The 23,612-nt window shown below is 51.0% G+C and overlaps 5 protein-coding genes across 5 annotated transcripts; 3 read left to right on the forward strand and 2 right to left on the reverse strand.

Moving 5' to 3' along the window:
* Positions 1-2,051: 2,051 nt before the first annotated feature.
* Positions 2,052-3,978, forward strand: SAPIO_CDS3631 (putative histidyl-trna synthetase protein; the record flags this gene model as incomplete). The annotated part of the gene is made up of 4 exons (XM_016786385.1): positions 2,052-2,237; positions 2,325-2,993; positions 3,073-3,292; positions 3,368-3,978. 4 exons carry the CDS (start codon positions 2,052-2,054, stop codon positions 3,976-3,978), a joined length of 1,686 nt encoding a protein of 561 aa, XP_016644391.1.
* Positions 3,979-11,137: 7,159 nt separating this feature from the next.
* On the forward strand, positions 11,138-12,461 carry SAPIO_CDS3632 (Uncharacterized protein; the record flags this gene model as incomplete). Its single annotated transcript, XM_016786386.1, has 2 exons — positions 11,138-11,521; positions 11,598-12,461. 2 exons carry the CDS (start codon positions 11,138-11,140, stop codon positions 12,459-12,461), a joined length of 1,248 nt encoding a protein of 415 aa, XP_016644392.1.
* Positions 12,462-14,792: 2,331 nt separating this feature from the next.
* SAPIO_CDS3633 (Calcium/calmodulin-dependent protein kinase) lies at positions 14,793-16,536 on the reverse strand (the record flags this gene model as incomplete). The annotated part of the gene is made up of 6 exons (XM_016786387.1): positions 14,793-15,176; positions 15,287-15,672; positions 15,756-15,912; positions 16,008-16,215; positions 16,282-16,333; positions 16,530-16,536. 6 exons carry the CDS (start codon positions 16,534-16,536, stop codon positions 14,793-14,795), a joined length of 1,194 nt encoding a protein of 397 aa, XP_016644393.1.
* Positions 16,537-19,097: 2,561 nt separating this feature from the next.
* Positions 19,098-19,884, forward strand: SAPIO_CDS3634 (uncharacterized protein; the record flags this gene model as incomplete). The annotated part of the gene is made up of 3 exons (XM_016786388.1): positions 19,098-19,142; positions 19,359-19,509; positions 19,616-19,884. The coding sequence occupies 3 exons, from the start codon at positions 19,098-19,100 to the stop codon at positions 19,882-19,884; spliced, it is 465 nt and encodes a 154-aa protein (XP_016644394.1).
* A 1,711-nt stretch (positions 19,885-21,595) lies between these two features.
* SAPIO_CDS3635 (uncharacterized protein) lies at positions 21,596-23,177 on the reverse strand (the record flags this gene model as incomplete). Its single annotated transcript, XM_016786389.1, has 4 exons — positions 21,596-21,620; positions 21,841-22,328; positions 22,416-22,878; positions 22,987-23,177. 4 exons carry the CDS (start codon positions 23,175-23,177, stop codon positions 21,596-21,598), a joined length of 1,167 nt encoding a protein of 388 aa, XP_016644395.1.
* Positions 23,178-23,612: the final 435 nt, after the last annotated feature.

The raw sequence follows: 23,612 nt of genomic DNA on the forward strand, positions 1-23,612 counted from the left end.
GTGACGCCAGTTTCTCAGGGGAAAGTAAAAGTTCACCTAGATGTAGTTGCGGCCCAAGGTGTGATGTTGGCAACGATCGACCGCTGCGGCATACTCTTCCGACTTCACGTTTTCTTTATTAGAAGAGCCGAGTTAGCTTGTTTCCCGGATCACTGAGTCAATAAACGAAAAGGGGAGGTCGCCGGATTCTTCCTTACGCGTTATCCTAGCACCCGGTCTCACCTTTTGATGAGTTTCTGTCGGAGGTGCGTCAGCCGACAGGAGGGGGCCTTCGAGGACACGCTTGAAATTGACCGTCCACCAGAGCTTGTGCTTGGGGGCACTCTAAACTGTTGATGGCCACCTTACAGATAATTTCTTGGAGTCGATAGATAAATGGCGATGTTACCAAAAGCGACTGAGCAGGCGTGGGGCAATGGACTCTTAAATAGGTGTAAGTCCGAAGTAGTAAACAAGATGGGAGCGCCTGTGTAAATGAGGGTTTTTTTATTTCTTTAACGGCTGAGCTAAGTAGGTGAGTTCTTTGGCTATAGTCTAAAAGCTTAGAAGCAGTGGGATCCAGAGGAGAGTATTGAGCTTTCATTCCCTCAGTCTGCTTGATTGATATAAGTATAGATGCTGCATTATTGACATAAAAAGATTGCTTCTAGTGATTGGCGGGAGCTTCCTTTCTCCCACCACTCTAAGAAAAGCGAGCCGAGTGTGGAAGAGGCATTCAATTCCAGAAGGTTTAAGCAACGAAAGGAAGCAAGACACTGGTCGAAAAGAGAGAACGAAGTTGATAAGGGGGAATGAATTGGTCAAGAAGAGAACAGACTGATGGTATTGATGGGCATGAAGTGGAAAAGATGAAACGAGGGGCAGAGATAGAGCAGAGGAGAGTCTGTCCTCATCCTCCTCATCACTAGCATTCCCAGATATCCATCCACCAGTAAACACTCAGCTCAAAAGACAGGCTTAGTAGAGGACGCCAAAGGTCCAGCTACAGCTGCTAGAGACACAAGGCTGATCTCAAGCACAGAGGTGTTCAATGCAGTATTATAGTTACAATACACCCCTTAAGCTACTAGGACCAAGGATTAGACAGAGAGGAAGAAATAGGGGTACATATTCCATCGGGCTACTAGGAATGGCTCATGTAAGTTGCAATACTTCCAAACACTGGCGGTGGTGGCTCAATGCCATCTAGGGTTTGTTCTAGAGTCAGAGAAGCTTCATCTGTTGACGTAGATCTTTTGTTGAAATAATAGATTTGTGACCAATCACTATAGAGTGGCGCGTTGCTCATTTTTGGTGCAGTGGTCTAAATCTAACATCTTTTCATACCTTGGATCTACTTTTCTACTACATGGCAGTAAAAGTTATAGATTAGTGGAAAGACAGTCCATTTCCGGTGTACTGGAGAGGTTAACTAGAGTGCTACATCAGCCAAAGGGGGTTTCACTGCCATTCGCGTCCGACAGCAGCCTAGGTTGTTCGCAGCAATCAGTGAAGCCTGATGTGTTGGATAACCAGCGTGTGCTGTCGAAGTCGACGAGCTCAGTATGGTGATAAATAAAGTACACTGTACTTCTTACCTCGGCCCTGAGACAATACCAAGGACAGTACCTTTGTAGTCGGGTACTTGGTCCCTGAAGTAGTGTAGTACGACGAGAAGGCTCCTGAACTCTGGGCCAATCACAGCCCCTGCCCCCAAAAGATGGTCAGTCGCAGCCTTGTTGTACCTTGAACTGTCAATTGCAATCTTAAATTTTGATCCAGAAGGTAAAGCATCTCTCGTTTCGCTCAAGGAAGTCGAGTTCCACGTCTACCTTTAATTCTACCTTCCTTCAGATGTCCCGGGGTGATCCTCCCGGCCGGATTGGATGAAGGGCCTGTTGCCGTCACGCCTAAGGTCGGCGAGGCTGCTTAGGGTAGTGACTCATCACCCACACGAGTGTTTACGCCTAAAACCTTTGGTCTGCCAACTGCAATTACAGCCTGCGATCTCCGCCACCCTCTCCAAGTCCTTCACCACAACCATCCAAAATCGACGACACAGGCCGGACAAGATGCCTCCGAAAACAAAATTCGAGCTTAAGGTCCCCAAGGGGACCAAAGACTGGGAGGGAACTGATATGGTCATTCGCGACAAAATCTTCAACACCATCACACAGGTTTTCAAGCGCCATGGCGGGGTAACCATTGATACGCCCGTCTTCGAATTGAAAGAGATTTTGGCAGGGAAATATGGCGAGGTGCGCCTGACTTATACAGAATATAGTCTCAATGGACTCGATGTTCTAATTTTATCATTTGCGACAGCGTTGCTAACAATTTTCCAGGACTCCAAACTCATCTACGACCTTGCCGACCAAGGAGGGGAGATTTGCTCACTACGATACGACTTGACGGTGCCGTTCGCTAGATGGCTCGCCATGAACAAGGATATCCAACACATCAAGCGCTACCACATCGCAAAGGTGTACCGGAGAGACCAGCCCGCCATGACCAAGGGCCGAATGCGAGAGTTCTACCAATGCGACTTTGACATCGCCGGTGTCTTCGACGCCATGGTGCCGGACGCGGAGATCATTCGAATTATCAGTGAGGTCTTCGACGGCCTTGGCTGGAAAAACACATACACCATCAAACTTAACCACCGCAAGATATTAGACGGCATCTTCGAGGTTTGCGGTGTCCCCGAGGACAAGATCAGGACAATCTCCTCTGCCGTTGACAAGCTAGATAAACTACCCTGGGCCGATGTTCGGAAAGAAATGACGGAAGAAAAGGGCCTTGCCGAGGATGTGGCCGACCGTATCGGAGAGTGGGTGGTTCTCAAGGGGCAGCGCGATCTCCTGGAGAAGCTGCAGGGTGATGAGAAGCTTGCTGCGAATGAGAAGATGAAGCAAGGAATGGCAGACTTGGCGCTCATGTTTGAATACCTCGACAACTTCCAGGTCCTAGACAAGGTGTCTTTCGACCTAAGTCTGGCTCGCGGTCTTGATTACGTGAGTATATTCCCACCCTCATATACGTGTCCGCTCGCTTGACAGCGCCTAAGGAGAGCGGGGCTGACTTATAACATAGTACACTGGTGTGATCTACGAAGTAGTAACGGAAGGCTCAGCGCCCGAGGTTAAAGCGCCAGCCCCCGCGGAGGGAGAAGTGAAGCCGAAGAAGAAATCCAAGGGCAAGCAGGATGCCGACGATGATCGCTCGTCGGATCCTACCGTTGGGGTTGGTAGTGTGGCCGCGGGTGGCCGATACGATCACCTAGTTGGCATGTTCTCAGGAAAAACGCAAATCCGTAAGTTTCAGATTCTTCCACATTTGCTGTTCACCGTTCTAAGCATTGGGTACTAACTTGTTGCTCGTGCCCCAGCCTGTGTTGGTATCTCCTTCGGTGTTGACCGCATATTCTCCATTACCAAAGCCAGGCTGGCAGCCGACAAGGCCGCCGCAGCTGTGCGGAAGAACGAGGTCGACGTCTACGTTATGGCATTCGGAGGCAAAGGCTTCACGGGTATGCTGAAGGAGCGCATGTCCGTGTGCTCCAAACTTTGGAACGCGGGCATTAAGGCCGAGTTCCTCTACAAGGTCAAGCCCAAACTTCCCAACCAGTTCAAGGCCGCCGAGGCTGGTGGTGTACCTTTCGCCGTCATCTTCGGCGAGGACGAGTGGAACAATGGCAAGGTTAAGGTCAAGGAACTTGGTTTGAAAGACGGACACCCTGAAAAGGAGGGTGTTGAGGTCACGCTGGATGCGCTGGTGGCGGATGTCAAGGCTAAGCTCAACAGACGGGCGGCGCTTGAGGATATAACGAGGCAAGCGCAGGGTTTGAAGGTAGTTGATGGTATCAAGGGAGAGCAGGTTGTAGCTCCGCCGGTCGAGGTTCCCGCCGAAGCTCCCGCCGAGGTTCCCGCCGCGGCTAATCCGGAGGCGGCACCGGCGGATGCCCCTATCGCCGATACCCCTTCCGTTGAGAACAAGTAAGTGGAGGAAAACATTACCGTAGTCGGGTAGCACGCCGATTTCGACAGAATAATAGACAATAGCAAGAATAAAATGTACGAGAAGAAGAAACAGAAAGATGATCTGTCCCAGTTCCAGTCCGTAAAGTTAGGGCTCTTGGATAATGGTTCTCCGGGTAGCGAGCTTTATGAATAGTTCTCCTTCCACACTCTATCGCCCGTTGACGCAGTCTTGGTTGGGTGTCAACCGTCCACCAACGACATCCATCCCCTCACGTTACGAGATCGATATAGATAGGTGTCATCCTTCCTATCCCTCCCACCAGCACCGACATTTATACTATGGGGAGTAATGCATTCTCCGCTCCTCTTCTACAATTTTATATGTCCATAAGCGTCTCAGAAATGTCCTCCGCCTCGGCTACAGGTTCCGGTGATTACTATATCCCGGCTGCAATGGATGATCCATAGTCGAGCAGACTGAAGGGCTCTTCTTCGCGACATAAAGCATGCTGGGAGTGAACTGGGAGTCTTGCGGTGCAAAACACATGCGAAAGCGGCGCTTCCTAGTGCCTCAGATCAACGAGACGGTCAGAGCACCAAACCCAGTCCCATTCCGTTCATCACAACGAGGTCTCCACAGCCACGACCTCTTTTGTCCCTGAGTGCTTCTCCGCCACCTCCACTTAGCACTTAATTCGGACGATCCGCTATGACATTGCGAACCGCATGCGCGTGCCTCCTACATATGCGCTTCTCTTCTGTGCGCCTGCAGGTACATGTGTCCTCGAACGCCAAGGGAGGTCCGTTCCTTGTGGAAATGGGCGGTGCATGGACGTGATGTTCGCGGTTTACACAGGTGCTCTTACTAGTGTTCAGTCCGCTTGCCACGCTCGCAGCATTGTTATTTATCATTCCACTAGTACAAAATTGGCCTGTTCTCTATCGGAGTGTATTTCGCAACCGGCGAGGGTATCCCAGGCTCCCAGAGGAGAGCGGACGCAGACGCAGGCATGCAGCTGCGCACATGAACGCCTTTGACGTTGCGGCGGAGAGGAATGCTTCATGTCAGCCGTCATCCTTTCTGGTGGAAATGGCGAACGGTCACTCTTGCTCGGATTCAGAAATGTCGCGTTCACCTGAGGCGACGATCTCATTCCTGGGGAAATAACCATCTTGGGGGGGAGGGAACACAGATCAATCAAGTATTCGGCCGACAATGAGAGTGTCCCACAGCCAACCCACGTGGCTCAAGAAATAGTCTTCTTCGCGATCCTCCCAAATGGCTTGGCCTCGTCGGTTGATACCTTGTGTTGTTTACTTCGTATAATCGCTGCACATTCCCTCCGATCCATCCGCGACTCTGAGAGCGCGATGTTGCTGGACAACGTGAAAACGAGGTGGCTGATCTTCATTAGGATGGCGTCCCCAGCACAGACTTCTTCGGTCTCCCCAAGAGGACGAAACCAGCCAGTCGACGCTGTTCTCCGTTCGATAGTGGATTAATGTTTCCTAACGCAGCCCTCAACTCGGGTCCTGGCTAGGCCAACCAGAACTCTAACTACTTGTAGCGCAATCTGCTCAGTGCAATTACTAGGCACTCTGCAGTCTGGATGGAGTACTCCTTCGTACCTCGTCCTCCTCGGTAGCAGTGCGCCCCTGACTACTGGGATTAGCTCCCCAAATGGGCAGAGATGTGAGGGCTGTTATTTCCGCGAATGCGCTAGGAGACAGGGCGGCTTATTTCTACTTCGTACTTCGTAGTAGTTTTATCAGACTTATCAAACTGGAGGGAAGTTGGTGCTTCGGCGATGTGGTGATCGACACGCGAAAAAGTCGCCTGCGGCATTACTTCTTCAGACGGGGCTCGATTCAAGAGGTCCGATACTCCGCTTGGTCACTGGAGAAAGAAAAAGGCGAAGGCTCGAGACACTAGAGGCTGACAGGGAGATATGTTGAGATCTGAAATGATGAATCGCCGGATAAACTGGAGAGCGACCAAATTCCATGGGTCACGATTTTATCCATCTGTGTTGTCCTGAGCAGTCAGTTGGGCAATCTCACAGACCAAAACTAGGGTTGGGACTTTGGAGGGTAGGCCTGAGGATGAGGGTCCGGTTGCATCGGTTGCGCCACCCACCTGCTGCTGCAACCTTGGTGGGGTTCCTGCCAAGTCGACGACAACGAAGCAAAATTGAATATTCTCTGATTTTGAAAGTTTCCTCCTGCCTTAAAAGGCATTTGAATGTCGTAGGTGGTATTTCCAGCGGGTACTGTGCAGGTTACTGTGCGGTCCAGCACTGAACGGAGCTACAGATGCCCTGAGCGCAGTGGATTTCTGTCACTGTGCCATCGGTCAATGGACCAAGATCCCCGCCCTTTTCTCCACGACCGACCAGGACAGGACCTTCCCTCCTCTCCCAGCCACAGTGTTGTTGTCACCGTCCCTTATCGATAAGCCATCAAGTATCCTCATCAAACCATGGTTCTGAATGGCGACCCCAGTTTCGGATGGCCGAGTGGTATTGTTGCAGATCACCAACCTTAACGGCGCGGCAAAGGAGGGGAAATCCTGCCCCTCGGTTTTGCTTTTTTGTCTCTTCTCTATTCTCGTCACCAGCCTCTTTCTCTCGGATTCCGAACCAGATCTCATCACCTTTACAATGGTGGGAGGGGAGGGAATATATCTCGGGGGGAACGACTCTGCAGTCCAACGAAAATCCAACGTAACAGGTCGGTTTCTAATCACCGGCTTTTTATCGAGATGGAACGGAAACTCGCATAGCCAAGTGTGGTGAAACGGGATAGTTTCCATCTGATTTCTTGTTGTTGCTGCGCTGGGACACACAAACACCAATCTCGCACCCACTCACAACCACCGAGGCCCATGTGCCGCCTCTCGTTTGATTGCACTTGTTCCTGTCCAAAGTGATAGCACCGAGTGAAGAAAAGAAAACAAAAGAAAAGGATTTGCACCCCACCATGGCAAGCATCAAAGTTACGCATATGATCCTCTTGCGGTGTCGTAGGATATGCAGTAGGACCTGACACACGGACGTAGGTTGCAGAGGACAGTCGAAATCTGACCGGGGTGCGGCATCAGAAGGGTAAAGTGCCTTTCTGAAATAGATCTGTGCGACGGGTGAGCGATGAGTCTGTCTTGAGTGTTTCGTTTCAAGGTCGCAGCGACGAACAAGGAAATGACCACTTACACGCAGTTTGAGAACAAATTGCGGGGGTTGTGGGATGGAGGGTCACTGTTTGAGGGTTTGCCGTTTGGTCTGAGAGCCTGACCTCGGTGGATTTCCAATATTATCAACAGCATATTACTTCATACCAGAAAGTAGAATTGCAACCCAAACAGTACATTATCAGTGTGATGGAGGGGCAGAGCATCCCGACGGCAACCCCCCACCGGCGAGGTAGGGTGACAGCAACGCCCAAACACATCTCGAGCACACAGGACAGTTTTGTTTTTCAAAAGATCCCGTCGAATCCTAGCTCGATTACACTTCATAGGGTGCGGAGTTGCTAGCATCTGATGAGCAGGACAAAGTCCGATCTACATAGATAATGAGCACAGAGGTGTGAAGATTGCGCCAAGATCCTTGGAGGCTTCGAACCTGGCTTGCTGCCTGTGACGAAAGGGCAATAATTTTCTTTGGCTTCACACAACGTTACCCACTTGGCTAGGGAGAGACCGATGGGGGCAGCCGACGAGTGGCACATTGTGGCGTTTTCCTCGCCTCGTCGGATTGTCTTCTTTGAATGGTATCATGCTCTCTTCCTCTCTTCCTCTCTTCCTCTCAGCTTGCTGTCCGGCGTGGCCCTCCGGCAGAAACAGTTGCTGAAATTTTCATACATGCAATCCTGGCCATACATACAATTAGTGCCGAGCCGACATGGCGGAGGCCTGGGATAACCAGATAGTGGCTGGCGATTAGAGACATAGAATCGACATCAGAAGACCGGGTTCATGGGTTTTCATTCCTTGGATATATCGAGGACTAGCAGTGACGGCTGAATCTGGCACCACGCGACGACGCCCAGCTACGGATGTTTTTGTCGGGATCTTGGTATCGGCAATTACCCCCCTGCTCGCCGCTTCAGCTCAGAGGAGCTCCTTGTGCAAAGTAAAGACAAAAATCCGATTTCTCGAGAACCTCACCTCCAGAGCCTTCCATTGTCTTGGTATTCACGGATACGAACATACTTCGTACTTCCGACCCGGATGCGCTGTCAATCTAAGTCGACGAGGATTCAGGTGTCAGTTAATGTACCAGAAATGTCATTTATCCGATGCAAGCTCCCGAAGCCAGTAATTGCAGAGAAAATACTTCGTATGGTGCGCCTATAGTGATCTGGCACAGGGATGCCTTCAGGTCAACCTAGCCGCTCGTGGTTGCACATCGACCCGACGGCTCTGGCCGGGTGAGGAATCGGAACTTTGGAACAAACTTTGTCCATTTATCAACAAATCCTCGGCTTGCAAGTGCTCCGGGGCTTTCACCGAGGGCTCTACACTAGCCTCTATACCACGTTTCGGTCCGCGTTTCCTCGTGGTTGGCGCAAACGATTCGCCGTCCTTCGAAACCAAAGGTCCCCCCGGAGCAGCGGCAGTCGAACGATGGCGATGGGCAAACCATAACTCTTAGCGTTTTCATGCGAGCTGCAGCGAGATCCAAAAACCCAACAGCCACAAGAAGGGCTACCCCGTTCTTTGCGGACCCGATCATTATTGATGGAAACCGCCCTCGGGAACTATGCAGAGTACTCTTTTCCACAGGGAAGATCCATCGATCGAGTGCAAACTAGTAATATACTTTCCAGTGGGACATCTGCCGAGCATTGGTGTATTGATGAGCTCTACCAAACCTCGCTTGTGCGTGGTTCTAAAGGATCTCGATATTGATCTCTATCGCCTCATCATGTCAACGACGCGCCTCGAAAAACGAAATGACGCCCTGCGGCGAGCCGTTATGCTGAGAAGAGCGGACAATAATAATATCGGCGCTGGAATGAGTTATTCTCCTTGTTTAGTCCAGGCCATTTCCGGATCTGATTGAATTGACGCCATGCAGTCGATAGACACGCGGGAGGAAATTTCCCTGGGCCAGGCTTGTATGTTGTACTCCGTGCCATTCCAACGCTTGCCAACCGTGTGTCCTTGTCTACGAAGTAGACTGGGCAGCAAACGAAGGCCACAATGCATTTTCAGTTTTTGGCATGTCTCCTCTCCTCTTTTCCTCTCATACTGTGAAGCTAGGGTGCCCTGAAATGCACCAAGCTTCGGTACTATTGTGGTGGACGAGGTTCGAGAGTACTTTGTACTCTGTGCTGTCGTGTAGCAATCTGCATTCCACCGCCTGGCTACGGCCCTGGTCCCTGTCACCCCTTCCCTGTCGTCGTCTACCCCTGCCTCCCTCAATGACTTTCCAACATTCAAGTCCTCGCCACCCCTGTCTATCGCTCCCTTGCCCCCCATTGTCCCCATCCTCTTGCGTCCTCCTCTGCAACCTCCTCTCCTTTCTTCAGACTTTGGAAAGGGTCGAGCCTCAGCTTGCTCTTTTGCTCACCACCCCCTGACCCCCCTGTACCTGACGCTATTCCGCTTTAGGCATAATAGCTTTCATGGCTTGACATCGAGGTTGGCGTTGTTGACGCAAGTCGACTCTGGCTTCCTTCTCGACGTACGAGGACTACAAGAAGGCTAACTCGTCTCGAGCAAGTGTGTGTGCGTGTTAGTCGATATACGAAGTATGACAAGAGCACACTCAGGCCTTTGGGCACATGCACTCTCAGACTCGGTGTTATTTACGGTCGACTTCACCCACATACCCTCCCTTCCCATCTTGTTGCCTCTATCTCTCCCCCCTGCGTATTCTGGTGTCCCATTCCAGGCCCAGGCCCCACAGTTGGACGCTTTCTAGCTCTTCTCGACTAGATTAATCCTCCGTGTTCGTTCTTAGAAAAGTCTAGCTATGCGCCACCCTCTTGGGCTGCGCTAGATCATCCCCTTTTACTTCGTACCTGTGTATATATCCACTCAGATACCCATCTGCCCCTGACCCCTACAAGTAACATTCTATCTATCATCTTGACTTGTGTGTGTTGGCATTACTCTCTGCCTCTTCTCATCTCTTCTTTTCTCCCCTTTTCCAACATACCCGGACCCGAAACGGAACCAGTTCATCATTTCCGCACATCATCGATAAGCATCGCGACATCCCATCAGTTGATGACATTGTCTTCGGTCCGTTGCCCCTCGCATTCGACATCGCGACCTCGACTATCGACCGGCGACGCATAAGCCCAAAGGGCTCTCAGAATCATCGGGTTTCGTCATCCGAAGTCCCATTAGTATACAGGCTAAACGAAACTTCTAACACGGCGTCGAGTCCACCCACCTCCTGACACCAAACCCGGTTGAAGATCATTTACCACCCGCTCTACCCACCCACCTACGGACGGCTTAGACGATCTCCTGGCAGGATAGGATAGGACGAAACTTACTGATAAAAGTGTCTTGCCATTTCGCTCAGCAGCCTCACCACTCTCTGGCTTGGGACGAACGATCTACGGGCAAAAAAGGGCTCTCGTTTCAAGAGCACTTTCACGCAAACCTGTCTTCGATTCCTCGACCCCGGCTTTGTTCCCTCTCTCTCATCCTGTACCGTACTTCTCGGTTCTGCGGTACCAGTTTTTTGTCTTTTCTTGCGCTTATTCGTCGTACAACTCGCCATCAGTTTCCGGACATAGAGTTGGGATGACACTGACACATGCAACTCAACCATCATTGACGAGTTGACGATCTAGTTTTCCAGCATTTTGGAACACATATCCCGGACCTTTGCGATAACTAGACAGTCCGAATCAGACGAACCGGCAAAAGGAAAATTACGATATTATCCTGATCTCATCCTCTCTGCTGGTCTGCATTGCACCCGCACCCGCACTTTTGTCCGCTCACACCATCTCCCCCTCTCTTTCTCTCCCCCTTCCAACTTCAACCTCTGCAATTTCCAGGAATATCTTGCGATTTTCCAAGATTAATCGGAGCATAAACTCATCTCGATCTACATTGCCCAAGCGCTAGAGTTAGAGACTCCTACGAGTCGAACATCCACCTTCCCTGCTCTCGCCCGCATCACGCTCATCTCCACCCACGCCCACACAAAGCCATGCCTGGTCTAATACCTCTAATGCTCAAGCCCGCAACGGCGGGCACTCGGCAAAGCGTCCTATACTCTTCAAATCCCCAGACTACTTCCCCTTCAGTATCGCGGTCCCCATCTGCGACGTCGGGGACACCGAAGGATGCCTTGCAACGGTTGTCTTCACCTCCCGCCTTCCCGTCAGGGCAACAAAGCCTACCGCCTGTCGCGATTCAGAAGCATATGAGGCGCTTCTCTTATCAGGCGGCACCGACCACTCTTCCCATGGTGCCTTACACCCAGGCGGAGTGGATCAAAGCGGTGAGCGAGGTAAAGCGTCTGTACCTGCACCGAAGATACAGGCCTTGCTCCGTAAGGTGCAGCTCCATCTTGGACAACATCAAGGACACTGTAAGTATAACTCCATGTTGCAAATATAGGTTCTCTTGAGAAAAAGGTTTCAACTAACATAGTCTCCCCCCCTTAGTCTAATGTCGAGCCAGCCTACCTCATCTACCTTAATTTCTACGCCGCCATCTCTAAGGAGATGAGCTCTAGGGCCCTTCACCCAGCGTCGCCCTACAGGACGACCTTGTTGCGGCAGGCGGAGGCCCACTACAACTGCGCAGCCGACCTCATCCAGGCCGAGGATAACACCATGAAGCGTTTCTCTCGTGTTTCTACTGCTTCGTCCAACATCAACTCGCCCGCTGGCTCTGTTAGTTCGAGAGCGTCGACCACGTCAACCCGCCTCTCCTCGCCCACTCCATCTATCTACGGCGTTGATGACAAGCCTGCCGCAGGGGCAGTGACGGCGCCGGCGAAGAAGCGTGTCACTTTCTCTGATATGGTGGTCGAGCCCATTATCCGGCCTGATTCCCCAACTCTTGGTTTCGATGACTGGGTAGCCCCCACTCCCCCTACCGAGCTCAAGTCGGCTCTCCACATTCCCCAGCCGCAGCCCGTCTACCAACCGGAATCTACCGAAGCGCCGGAATTCGAGGACGAAGAGCGCAGAGTGTTCAACTTCCGAGATAGCGAACTTTTCTTGCCCGAAACGTCGGTCGACCGATACTGCTCGATACTTTCGGGCCTCGGCACTCAAGTCATGATCCATCTCGCGTCAATTCGTGCCGAACTCGAGAAGCCCACGACAGAGGATAACTTCATGTCCGGTCGGTCCACACCAGAGTCCACCACGGGTGCCACTGACGCGGCTGTCGAAGCCGCCAAGGCACTTGAGCTTCGAGCACGCATCGACAGACTGAAGCAAAACGGATGGCGCCGGAGGCGATTTGATCCGTCGAAGTACCAAGCTCTACGCGAGAGTGTTCTTGCCGAGCTCGAGTAACGGTCTTCTGCGCTCGGCTCGGTTATATTCGCGGCGTTTTCGGTTAACTGTTCTTGCCAACTGTTTCCTATTTCTTTTACCTTCAGATACCCTTCTTACACGACTGTACTCTACGACATGGTGTTGACGGATAAGACGCATTTATGGAGTCGACTTGATGCTTTCCTTTCCCATCGGTTTTCTTTCTTCTTCTTACATATCACTTTGGACTCGCCTTTACTAGTGTTTTTCTTCGTTTATACCAGATAGCGCATACCTCATGTGACTAATGTATTGATAAGTCTGAATGTATAATCAGAATTTTGATATTTTCAACCTTGTTCGACCTGTCCCCCTTGTGCTGTGAGCTGTCATTCCAATCGACAACTTGGCAACTATCAATTTGAAAATAAGTGGTAAGACCCGCAGGACCAGGTAACTTGAAACATGCCGTTTGGCACCCTCTTACCGAATCTCCAAACCGCTTATGTCTCGGCTTGGAGCAATCTTTGTCTGTGTGTCCCCTTTAGCCGCCATCACCTGCTTTTCTGCCAGGCAGATCTCTATCAGAGGCAGGGACCCGAGTTCGGACGGAGAGCTTGGGGCGCAAGGGAGACAAGGCATTGACACCATCTAAGTTTCCTTGGGTGAAGACTTTGAGGGCATTTTGGGAGAAGGCCGGACAGGGACTCTTGACGCGGTCATCAATTTTCCCCCTCGAATTATGCGGTGGAATTCGCTTGCTCTCCATACTTCGCACATCTATGGGAGTGTTCTAGATAACTCCAAGAATATGACGAGGCGTTATGCTCGCCAAGGACCCAGGGCTAACATTGAAAGAATTCCGGTAAGCTACACGAGGGAGATAACCAGGTTCACAGGATAGAGGGTTTAATGATTCTTAATTAAAGATGTTTTTCTTCTTCTTTCCAATCTTGGTTCCCCGGCTGTCGGACAATATATATAATATAAATATATAGCATGGAAGTTATAGATGGGGCTCTTCATTGCAACTCGGGATATGACCGAGTTGGGGCACCCGAAGATTTGGACGAGTTTACGCGTCTCTGCTTGACGACAACGCGTGTTGGGTGTTACTCTTGAGGCAGCTCGGTGAGCCTTGCATTGGTTGAGATTAGGGAGACCGGCCAAGGGATCCTGTATCGTACATCTATAGCTAAATAGTTGATGTTCCTTCAATACAAAGAAAGGGTTGGAGGGTCAACTGTTCCCGATGCTAGAGAGAAAAGCCCAAAGAAAGAGAGGAAGGAAAAGAAGTTCCGGCTCCTGCGACCTAATCACTCTGGTCTACCCTCGAGTCGGACTCGAAGGGGTCCTCAGGCTCACAGAGAAAACCAGACGGATGCTCGTTTTCATTCCATCATACAATCAATTCCGCCCTTGACTTCCTCTGCGCCACCTCAGAGCGTGTAGTCACCCAGTCTCTTCATGTTCTCGACTTACACCTAGCATCAAACATCCAGAGTCGGCTCGAGGAAGGTCCGCCACCAACCCGTTCCTTCCCTCCTCTCGATCTCAGAGAATGCCCTCGTAATAACTTTATATACGAGGGCAAGGCCGGAACTTCCAACCTAGCAGCTCAAGCACCAAGACTGCAACCAGTGGCCAAGTGGTCATTGGAGCGCTCAGAAGGTTAGAAAATTGCAATTTTCGTAGCTCGTGGGAAGCTCCCGGATTCGATCCTAGGAGCAACCCGCGAGCGAGCTTTTTGCCAATTTTTTTTTTTCCTTTTTCTTTTTTAATATATTTTCCCTTTCACTCGTACCTACATATCCAACCGAACCGAGCTTTTCTACTACTTCTTCATATATTAGCATTTAAGGGCTTGATTTTCGTACATTTCTTTTCGGATTTCCGTGCAGTTCGCGGGTATTAGTCTAGTTCAGTTTCGGTCGGGGATACGGGGCTTCTTTGGATATCTCAAAGACATGGAAGAAAGTGTTTGGCACCGAGGAGCAACGAGAACTGCATTAAGTATCCTAGTGCCAGTCCGAGTCCCAGCAAAAGAAAAGCAGAAGGATAGATCAGATCAAGGGCATAGAGTTCGAATACTAAGCGGAAATGCGAATGACAGAGACAACATAATTCTCAAGAACCTATGAAATGACACGGAAAAGGGACTTAAAAAGAAAAAGACTGAGAAAAAAAATGAACTTGGTAAATGCCGATGTGGACTATTTCGTTACACCCTTTTGCACCTGGTGTATTAGGTTTCTGCTCCTCATAATACCCCTACCAGCTCCGCGGTAGGACGCGGTCAACTTTTTAACCCTCATACTAGTGCTTCACTTTGCAGCCCAACAGGAAAAATATCCTGGGATGACCCTCCTCTTACATGTTCTGCGAATCTTTCGTCGCCTGCTCCTGGATCTTACGCGTCTCTTCCTCCTGCTTCATCTCACGCACCTTGGCCAACACGACCTCGCGGAAGATGGCACCCTTGATAGTCTTTGATAGAGAGCGCTTGCCCTCTCCAGTTGATGAGCCAGCCGCGGCGTTGCTCGATGGCTCGCCGCCACCGAGAGCGGGGTCGTCTGGGACGTCGGAGTTCTCGGGGTCTTCCTCCTGGGCCTTGAGTGCGGCGATGCGGTTCGCGAGCTTGACCATCTCGACGCCGCGTCGTAGCTTGGCCTTGGCCATGTAAGAGCGGATCTCGGGCAGCAAGTTGTGGTCGGTGGCCGTCTCGCCGGTCAGCCAGGGGTGACTGAGAGCTTCCTGCATGAAAGTGTTAGCAAAATCTAGGGATATAACTAGGGAAAAAAAAAAAGAAAAAAAAAAAAAAAAAAAAAAAAAAAAAAAAGGACATCTATTTTGGTATAACACACCTCACTCGTGGCTCGCTTCTCGGGAGAGGGTTGAAGTAATGTAAGGATGAAATCCTTGGCATCCTGGCTGACATCTTTCCAGTAGCGCTCGTGGAAAACGACCTGGGAAGACATGCACTCCTCGATGAGGTCCTGGAGGTTCTCGGATCGGAAAGGAGAGTAGCCGCAGAGGAGAGTGTAGGTGATGACGCCCATCGACCACATATCTACGGGCTTACCGTGTCCCTGCTTAAGCATGACCTCGGGTGCCGCGTAGCCGAAAGACCCCGCCATCGTGGTGAGGACCTCGTCCTTGCGATCCAACATCTTGGCGATACCGAAATCGGCAAGTACCAAGTCAGAGTCGGGAGCCCTTGTAAGGTAGAGGAGGTTTTCAGGTTTGAGATCTAAGCAGAGCTGTGTTAGTGACTTAGACACTGTGGAGGTTGAATCCACGGGCTGTGGGTTCATCAAGGAAGCTCAAACGAACCTCGATGGACGACATTGTTCAGGTGAAGGTAATTGACGGCGTCAAGGATCTGCTTAATAGTTTGCGACGCATCCTTTTCTGTGAATTTTCCTTGCTCGCAAATGCGATCGAAGAGCTCGCCTCCGGTCGCTAGTTGGGTGACGATGTAGTACTTGTCCTGCGACCAACCGGTCAGATGCACGAAAGAAGCACGAGGCGAGAAGGCGCAGGCCTAGCTAGGTCAGGGACAGCTGCACGAATTCGGCAACTTACTCTCGATTCGAACCAATCAACAAATTTGACGATGTGCGGGTGGTTAAGACGCTGGAGGAGGTCGAGCTCGTCGTATACCATGGTCTCGTTTCCCTTCACATTCTTCTTCAAGATGATTTTGACGGCGACCTTGCCGCCAGGCGAATCGGCCTCGCGGACAATGCCATATGTGCCGGCGCCGAGGGTTCGACCGAACTTGTATTTGGACCTAGACGCGACCGAGTTAGCAAGGGACGGAGACGGGCGTGCCTTAGCTATCATGTCGCAATCGTACTTCTTATCATAGCTTTCGGGCTGGCCGTGAAGCCGGTTGAGCATTCCGGAAACTAGCGAATTGGGAAAGAATCTGATTAGCATATTGAGAAGATCACCCGAGAGAACTTCAGTGATCGATGGTGTGGTGTTGCGACGTTGCCCCGAAGCAAGACTGTCTTCCAAGAGTTGACTTGGGTACCATCGCCGCCACAGAGCGGACTGTGTATAAATCGAGTAAGCCTGTAGGGGAGTCGATCATCAACTCACAGCTCATCTTGGGCTGGACAACAAGTGGTGACGCGCAATAGATATGGAGTCGAGTCTGGAGGCGTGGAGACCTGCGCTGGGCAGGAATGAAAGCTAAAGCTTCGAAGGTTTGATTGGCACAGGAAGCACCAGATGGTACAAGGAGGGGTTGTTGCAGACGACTGCGGACAGGCGTGTCGTATGGGCAGACGAGACGTAACCAGGTAACAAGGAAGGAATATCGATGAAGGAGCAGCGAATGATGGAATGGGCACACCAAGGATCAGGCTAACAGAGAGCTTAGGAGAGAGGCAGGGTAAAGCTAGGAAAACGGGAAACCAGTGCGCCTGGGACTTTTGGTTCAGGTCGACGGATCAAGAGATCAAGGATGGCGGGGTTCGCAATAGGGGAAATGACAAGGAGGAATGACGGAGAGCGGGGTCAAGTCAGCCTTATTATCTGTGCTGCTGCGATGGTGGGGGAGCCCAGTGGATAAGTACAAGTAGTGTTGACAACGAGGCGCAGGAAGGCAGATGGCTGGAAATCAGACCCGAAAAGACGGGTCGCGAATTTCTCTCGAAAGAATTGGAAAAGAGACGTGACACGGAGAGGCTTTGGGAAAAATAGAAAATCCCCTATTGATGCGTTGGGAGTCCTTTCAATATTCCGGGATGCTCCGGGGATGCAGTTTTGGTGATGATGGTTGGTGAAGGAAGACGAGGAAGCAACGAGGCAGCCCCAGACCTCAAGATTTTCGGTTTTCAATCGCCGCCTAAGCGCCAAGCTCGTAATATACGCTGTTCGGTGTTGACAAGAACGGGCGGCTATGGGCGCCCTCTTGAATCTTGAGAGAATCGGGAAGACTGAATGTATGAAAGTCGCTCACTACAAGAAGTCAAGACCTCGAACCCCCCCCCTTCGCCTCGCTTCATTAGACCTTCTAGCAAGGCTCAGCTTCCCGGGATTCAAATTACTTGAGACTAGTCGCCTTTCCACTTTAAGCGACCAGCTGGAGTCGACCTGCAGCTGCATGGGAGCTGGGAACTTTGAGACGATGGGCGGGCAGTGTTAACCTGCGCCTGCTTCATAACTACTTCATACGAAGTACGGAGGTGGAAGAGACCTGGCGCCAAAAAATATGACAAGTCCATTCTCGCAAAATCCGGCCCGACCAAGAGTAATTACGAAGTATATGGAAAGGAGACTGGGAAGGAGACCAAGAGGAAAAGAAGAAGGGGTGAAAAGCGAGGTCAACTTTGGTGAGACTTGATCCCAGAACTTGCCCTCTGTCTCTCTTGCATGCTCTCGCACATAGTCCTCGGAAATTTAGTCAATTCATTCTGTCTTCAAATGTGCAAACTCGAGATACAATGAAAATCCAGACATTAATGCTGCGGACGACTAATTATGTGACGTTATGGGTTGCTGTCAGAACTCAGTGTTGCGATGACAGACACCTCGAGTCGAAGGTTCAATGACGCCGATGATCACTTGGTTGGATTGATCTAATCAATGACACCAAGGTACAGGGCTGCAGGCAAGAGGACATTAATTGGCGAATGATCTCTACTTCATACTTCGTGCTTCGTGGCTGCCAATCCTCGGAGGCAGCCAGCACGATGTCAGCCAGGCTAGGCCGTGCCGGACCTGTGGAACTCATCAACAGCGATGGTGCCCAACCTCACAGACCTCAAGATTGATCTATTAGACGTTGCTATTTCCATTGTTCCCTGAAGCACAGTGCTTCGTAGAGCACATCATCGTCAAATCGGATCAATTCAATTGTTTTGAGAAAGAAACGCATGCGACGCTGGGCAGATTCCAGTGACAGGACGAAGTATGAGCAATTGCAGTGTCTGTACGAAGTTACAGGCCTGGCCTCCATGAGCTCACAATGCACAGTTCCACCAAAACATTTCTTACTCATCAATCTCATGTCAGAGCACGTTGCGGGCTTCCGTCATTGTCCTTCGTCCCCTGACACGGCGGGGAAAGCTGGTGGACATTGCTGGTCGTTCAATTGTTGTCCGCATCGATGGCAGATCATCCTGGCTACTTCACGATCAGTATTCTAAAATTACCACCATCAAAATCATATAAACTGCAAGGACACGCCGCTTCGATATTACATCCTAGCTATACTGATTGACATTGCGCAGAAGACAAGTTCTTGGCCTTCTCTTTGACCCTCGAGTTCTGGTACACCTTTCCCCGGTCGTCCGTCCTGATACTCTTGGCAGCCTGACGCTTTGCCTGGCACCATCGACACTTGCGGAAGAGCTGCCCCTCCTTTACTCTCAGGCCCAGGCTGGACCGGTCACATCGCGAAGCACAACCAATATTTTTTGGAGGGTTACCGCCTCAGCCACCGCCAGCCAATATTTTCTCCATCTCTTCTGTCACGCTCACCTGTTTGTCCGGTCCAGCTCCACGAGTACGAAGTGATGGGCATTATTGCCACGGCTTAGAGATTGCGCAGCGACCTTAGGAAACGCCGGACATTACCGTTCAGCCTCGAGCCGCCCCCAAAACAACACCTTCCCGTGGCAACGCAACCGTAAACATCCTCGTTGTCACTTGTCACCGAAAATGGCCAACTTTGCGTCCAAGAGACTAGCAAAGGAGCTCAGCAAGGTGAGCTCCACTCCCCTCCACGGCTCGGGCTTGCATTTCCCCTCCAGTCCACCCCCCACCATCATTATGTCGCCGACACACCTTGCCCCACAACCTCACGGCACGAGAGTCGAGCAGTCTGGGGAAAGTGCTTGAACATCGTGCATGGGCTTTCGAGATCAAGCTGCGATTTGAACAATGTCTAATGGACAGCCTCTAAACATGTGTGGTTTTTAGATCAATAACAGTCTTCCTCCTGGCATCGAGCTAGTTTCAGCGGACAACTTTGAAGAATGGCTCCTCGATATTAAAGTCCTCGACGAAAACCCACTGTACAAGAACGAGACGTACCGTCTCAAGTTCAAATTTTCCAGCTCCTATCCCATCGGTTAGTTTACTACGCTCTGCTGTAGAAATCTATACCCCTAGAATCTAGATCTATGTCTCTTTACCTGTCCCAGATCAGCCCTCTAATGCGCCGTGCCCACGTCTAGAACCTCCCGAGGTCACTTTCGTGAAAACGACCGACCGGCCGATCCCGATCCATCCGCACATTTACTCGAACGGGATAATCTGTCTTGACTTGCTGGGTCAGCAAGGATGGAGCCCAGTCCAAAACGTCGAGAGCGTGTGTATGAGCCTACAAAGCATGTTGACGGGTAACACTAAGAACGAGCGACCCCCCGGCGACGAAGAGTTTGTACGAGGAAACCGCCTGCGCCCTCGAGACATCGATTTTTACTATCACGATAACACCGTGTAGTTGTCATGCTGGGAATGGCAGGTGCCGATGCCGATATACGTTGATGAGATATGAAATTGTACGGCAGAGAAATGTCTTTCGAAGAGCTTCTCTTGTATTATTGCGGTTATCAAGTGCATTCTAAGTGGATAGGTCTGGCGGCTGGAGGAGCGTTGTTATTAGGCCTTCTCCCACCCTCCCGCGTCTACATAGCAAGGAAGGCGTGCGCATTATGGAGTTCGGCCCCTCTTTATTCTTTATGATCATCATACCCTTCTCGCCTCCTTAGCGCGCTCTGATTGCGGACCCTTTGGCGCGTGTGGAAGTGGATTATGGAAGCGAATCGAACAGGCTCGGTGTGCAAGTGTAGGCTGGCTATTGGAGATGGTAAGGGGCCATAGAGCTAGCATGGGATTCTACTAAAAACAGGGCGTAGGCGGAATACTTTTTTTTTTTTTTTTTCTTTTTCTTCCCTTTATCCTCTCCTTTTGCGTTACTGCGAGTCTGGGCTAGCCCGGACAGTCTGGATGGTTAAGGCTAGATAGCGGCAATGTATGTGGCCTCGTGACGCTGTCGAGGCCAGGTTTTTAACCTCTGGCAACTCCAGAGTTCGTAGCTCGAGGACTTGATCTTGACAGCTTGTGACGTCGTGTGTTTCCTTCAAACTTCTCGACTGTTTGTGATACTCATTGGCGATGGTTGTAAAGAGTGAACGATTGAAATACGGGAGACAGCAACGGGTATCCCATAAAGCATAACGATAGACAGCATGTTACGAGGTGGAAACGTCCTACTAGAAAATGTAGCCGATGCCTTTTTGAATGGTTGGCGATTCGCATCTCGCGGGTGTGTGAGTAGTGGGAGGTAAAGATTATTATGCAAGGAGCTGTCCGATCTCATGCGTGACGTCATGAGGCTCTTCGTTGCCGAATTGTGAGGGTCCCACCTTGCGATTCCTCGGGCGACGGTGAGCCTGAGTTGCCGGCTATGGCGGCCATGCCAGTGCATTAGATGGAAACAGCAAGGAGGGGGTAAAGAGTGCTAAAGAAGATTACCTCGGTACTGTCTTTGATGGAGGAGAGTTGGGCATGCCAGGATGGCTTGTATGTAGACGAAGCAACAGGTGGTTCGTGGGAGGGCGACGAAAGCCACTCTCCTCCTTCGCCGCCCAAGATTACACGCCCTCCTGATGACTTTATAGGCCACGATACAGCGGGAACTCCCGGTGGGGGAGCTCAAGCACCAGAACATGTGACCAATGGCGAAATGGTCTTGAAGCGATGCTCGTAAGGTCCTCGGAACCAAATGGGGTGGGTATTTTTGCCCATATGTTCTATCTAGTTTAGGTCTACATATATACGTATCCTTATTTTGACGTCTCCTCCATCTATTCTCCTGTACTAAAGTTAACCCAGACAAGTATGAAGGTTTGTGAATCTTACTTAACTCTCTGTTACTGCCCAGCCTTGAAATGTTATCTTAACTATTGCCCAGAATCCTCATCGCTCAAGTTAATCTCCAAGTACCTTTCCTCTCCTGACCTCCGCGAGGCGAAATACATTAAAATCGGAATCAGGGAGAGGGATAAGTTAACTACTGCAATGAGAGTGTTCCCCCACCCGTAACTGATGGCATCGAGAAGAGGGAAGGTAGAGAACGGCACAATGGCTCCGCCAACGGACGAAGCCACCATAAAAGCTGACAGAGCAGACGCCGTATTTCTTCACGGCTTCTATGAGGAAGAGTTGGGCCGATAGCTATTGTTTTGAGGTCAGATGAAGAAGGCATATGAATACGGCCGTGTCGAGAGCCTAGGCTTATAAGGAGGAAAGAAAGAAAACAGAAAACAAAGGAGAAATGGGCGAGTGCGGGAACGGGTCAAGCCTTACCCTCGTACACATGTAACTAAAACCGAAGAACTGGAGCCCAAGAATGGGAAAAATCCAGTGGGTCGTCCCTTGCAGGCACCATCCGTACCAGAGGAGCCCGATCGACGTGGTAGGAGTGACAGCTGCAAGGAAGAGGAGAGACGCCTCGCTACTCTCGGCTACACCCTTTGCGATGAACATGCCAGCTAGATACCGTTTAAGTCGTTTCGTCGCAGCCAGCGCAGCCAGCCCGCCGACGCCGATCCCTAGATATGAAAGCCCCGCCGTGGCGGGTCGGAAGTGGTATTTCCTCTGGTAGATGGATCCGAGCGAGGACAAAACCATATTCACCAGACCATTGAACACGGCGATGAGGACTAGCATCCAGAGAACGGTGGAGTGGCCTGCGATCCTGGTCGGCAGGGAAACGGCACAGCTGATGGTACGGATGAGAAGTTTGATGTTCCAACGGGTAGAGGCACGTTCGGTCGGGTTTTCGTCAGAGTTTGGCCGGGATGCGCGACGGGTTTGGCGCCGCTCGAGAGTCGGGAGGTGGGTCTCGGGTAGGATGAGGAGCAGCCCAGCTGCGACTCCTGACTATAACGGTTGGAATTAAGGGAGAGTTCGCACCAGGGGAAAGCCGCTGTCGCTTCTTGTCATGGCGGGGGTTGGCACATAACTTACAAGAATTGCGGCGACCCAGAACAACCATCTCCAACCATAATGACCCGTGATAACGCCCCCTAATACTGGACCGATTGTGGGCCCCATCATGGTCCCGGCGGAGTAGGATACCATCAGCCAATCCCTTTTACCAGGCTCATACATGTCAGCTATGACAGCGCCTCCAATGGCCATGGGGGCGCCACCGAAGCAGCCGGCAAAGAAGCGGAAGGTGATAAGTGCCTCGAGAGACGGGGAAAGGGCACAGGAAACAGTAAATAGGATGAATCCGACTATGGACAGCCGGTAGATTACAATACGTCCATAGAGATCGGTTAGAGGGCCGAGGAGAAGCGGGCCGACGCAGAACCCCAGGATGTAGACGGTAACCGAGAAAGACCCGAGTGACTTGGATCCGCCGAGGGGTCGGAACTCGGCGAGAACTTGAGGGACACTTGGCGCAAGCATCATGGAGACGAGAAATCTTGATGGAAAGTTAGTCTTGAAGTGAGAAGAGATCAATTGCAAATAGGACTCCTTCCATCGACGGCCTGACAAAAGACGAGGGCTTGGTAGAAGGGGCGAAACGGACGTGAGGCATTCGCAATAGCCAACGATGGCAATATACACCCATTTCCACCCTCGCGGCCACTTTTGAGGCTTCTCTGAGTTGGGCAGTGGTGAAGCCGTGACGGTCGTGATATCACCAAACTCTTGTAGGCGGGTGTTAGTTCCCGGGCCTCGCCGATCACTCGGTAGTGATGGCTTTGAATTGTTGTCCATGGTGAACCGGTTGCTTTTTTGACCACTTCCAATTGCAATTTACCTTGCGGTGATGACGATAGTCGAGAGTTGAACGGTTTAGAGCTAGACTCGGCTATCCGGGCGAGGAAGACGTATGCTGGTCAACATGCATTCATTCCATCGGGTTCTTGGAATGGGGAAAACATTGCTTGATGCACGTGCCAATACCGGTCCGGCATAGACCGACTGAAAGACCTGCAATTATATTCATGTTCTTTGTAGAAGAGGAGGTCCTACCATCTGCGGATCAGAAGCAGACAAAAATAACCTTGGTCTCTATCGCGGTTGCTCCCCTTTCATCTTGTCTCAAGCTAATGTCGAGCATTGAAGCTTGGCCATTCCTGAAGCTTGACGTGTTTCTTTGGACAGGGGAAACGGACCTGTAGTTCCTACTGCTTACAGCCTATACGCCAC

This window comes from Scedosporium apiospermum (assembly GCF_000732125.1).
Source record: "Scedosporium apiospermum strain IHEM 14462 chromosome Unknown SEQ_SAPIO_0088, whole genome shotgun sequence".
In the NCBI taxonomy this organism is placed as follows: Eukaryota; Fungi; Ascomycota; class Sordariomycetes; order Microascales; family Microascaceae; genus Scedosporium; species Scedosporium apiospermum.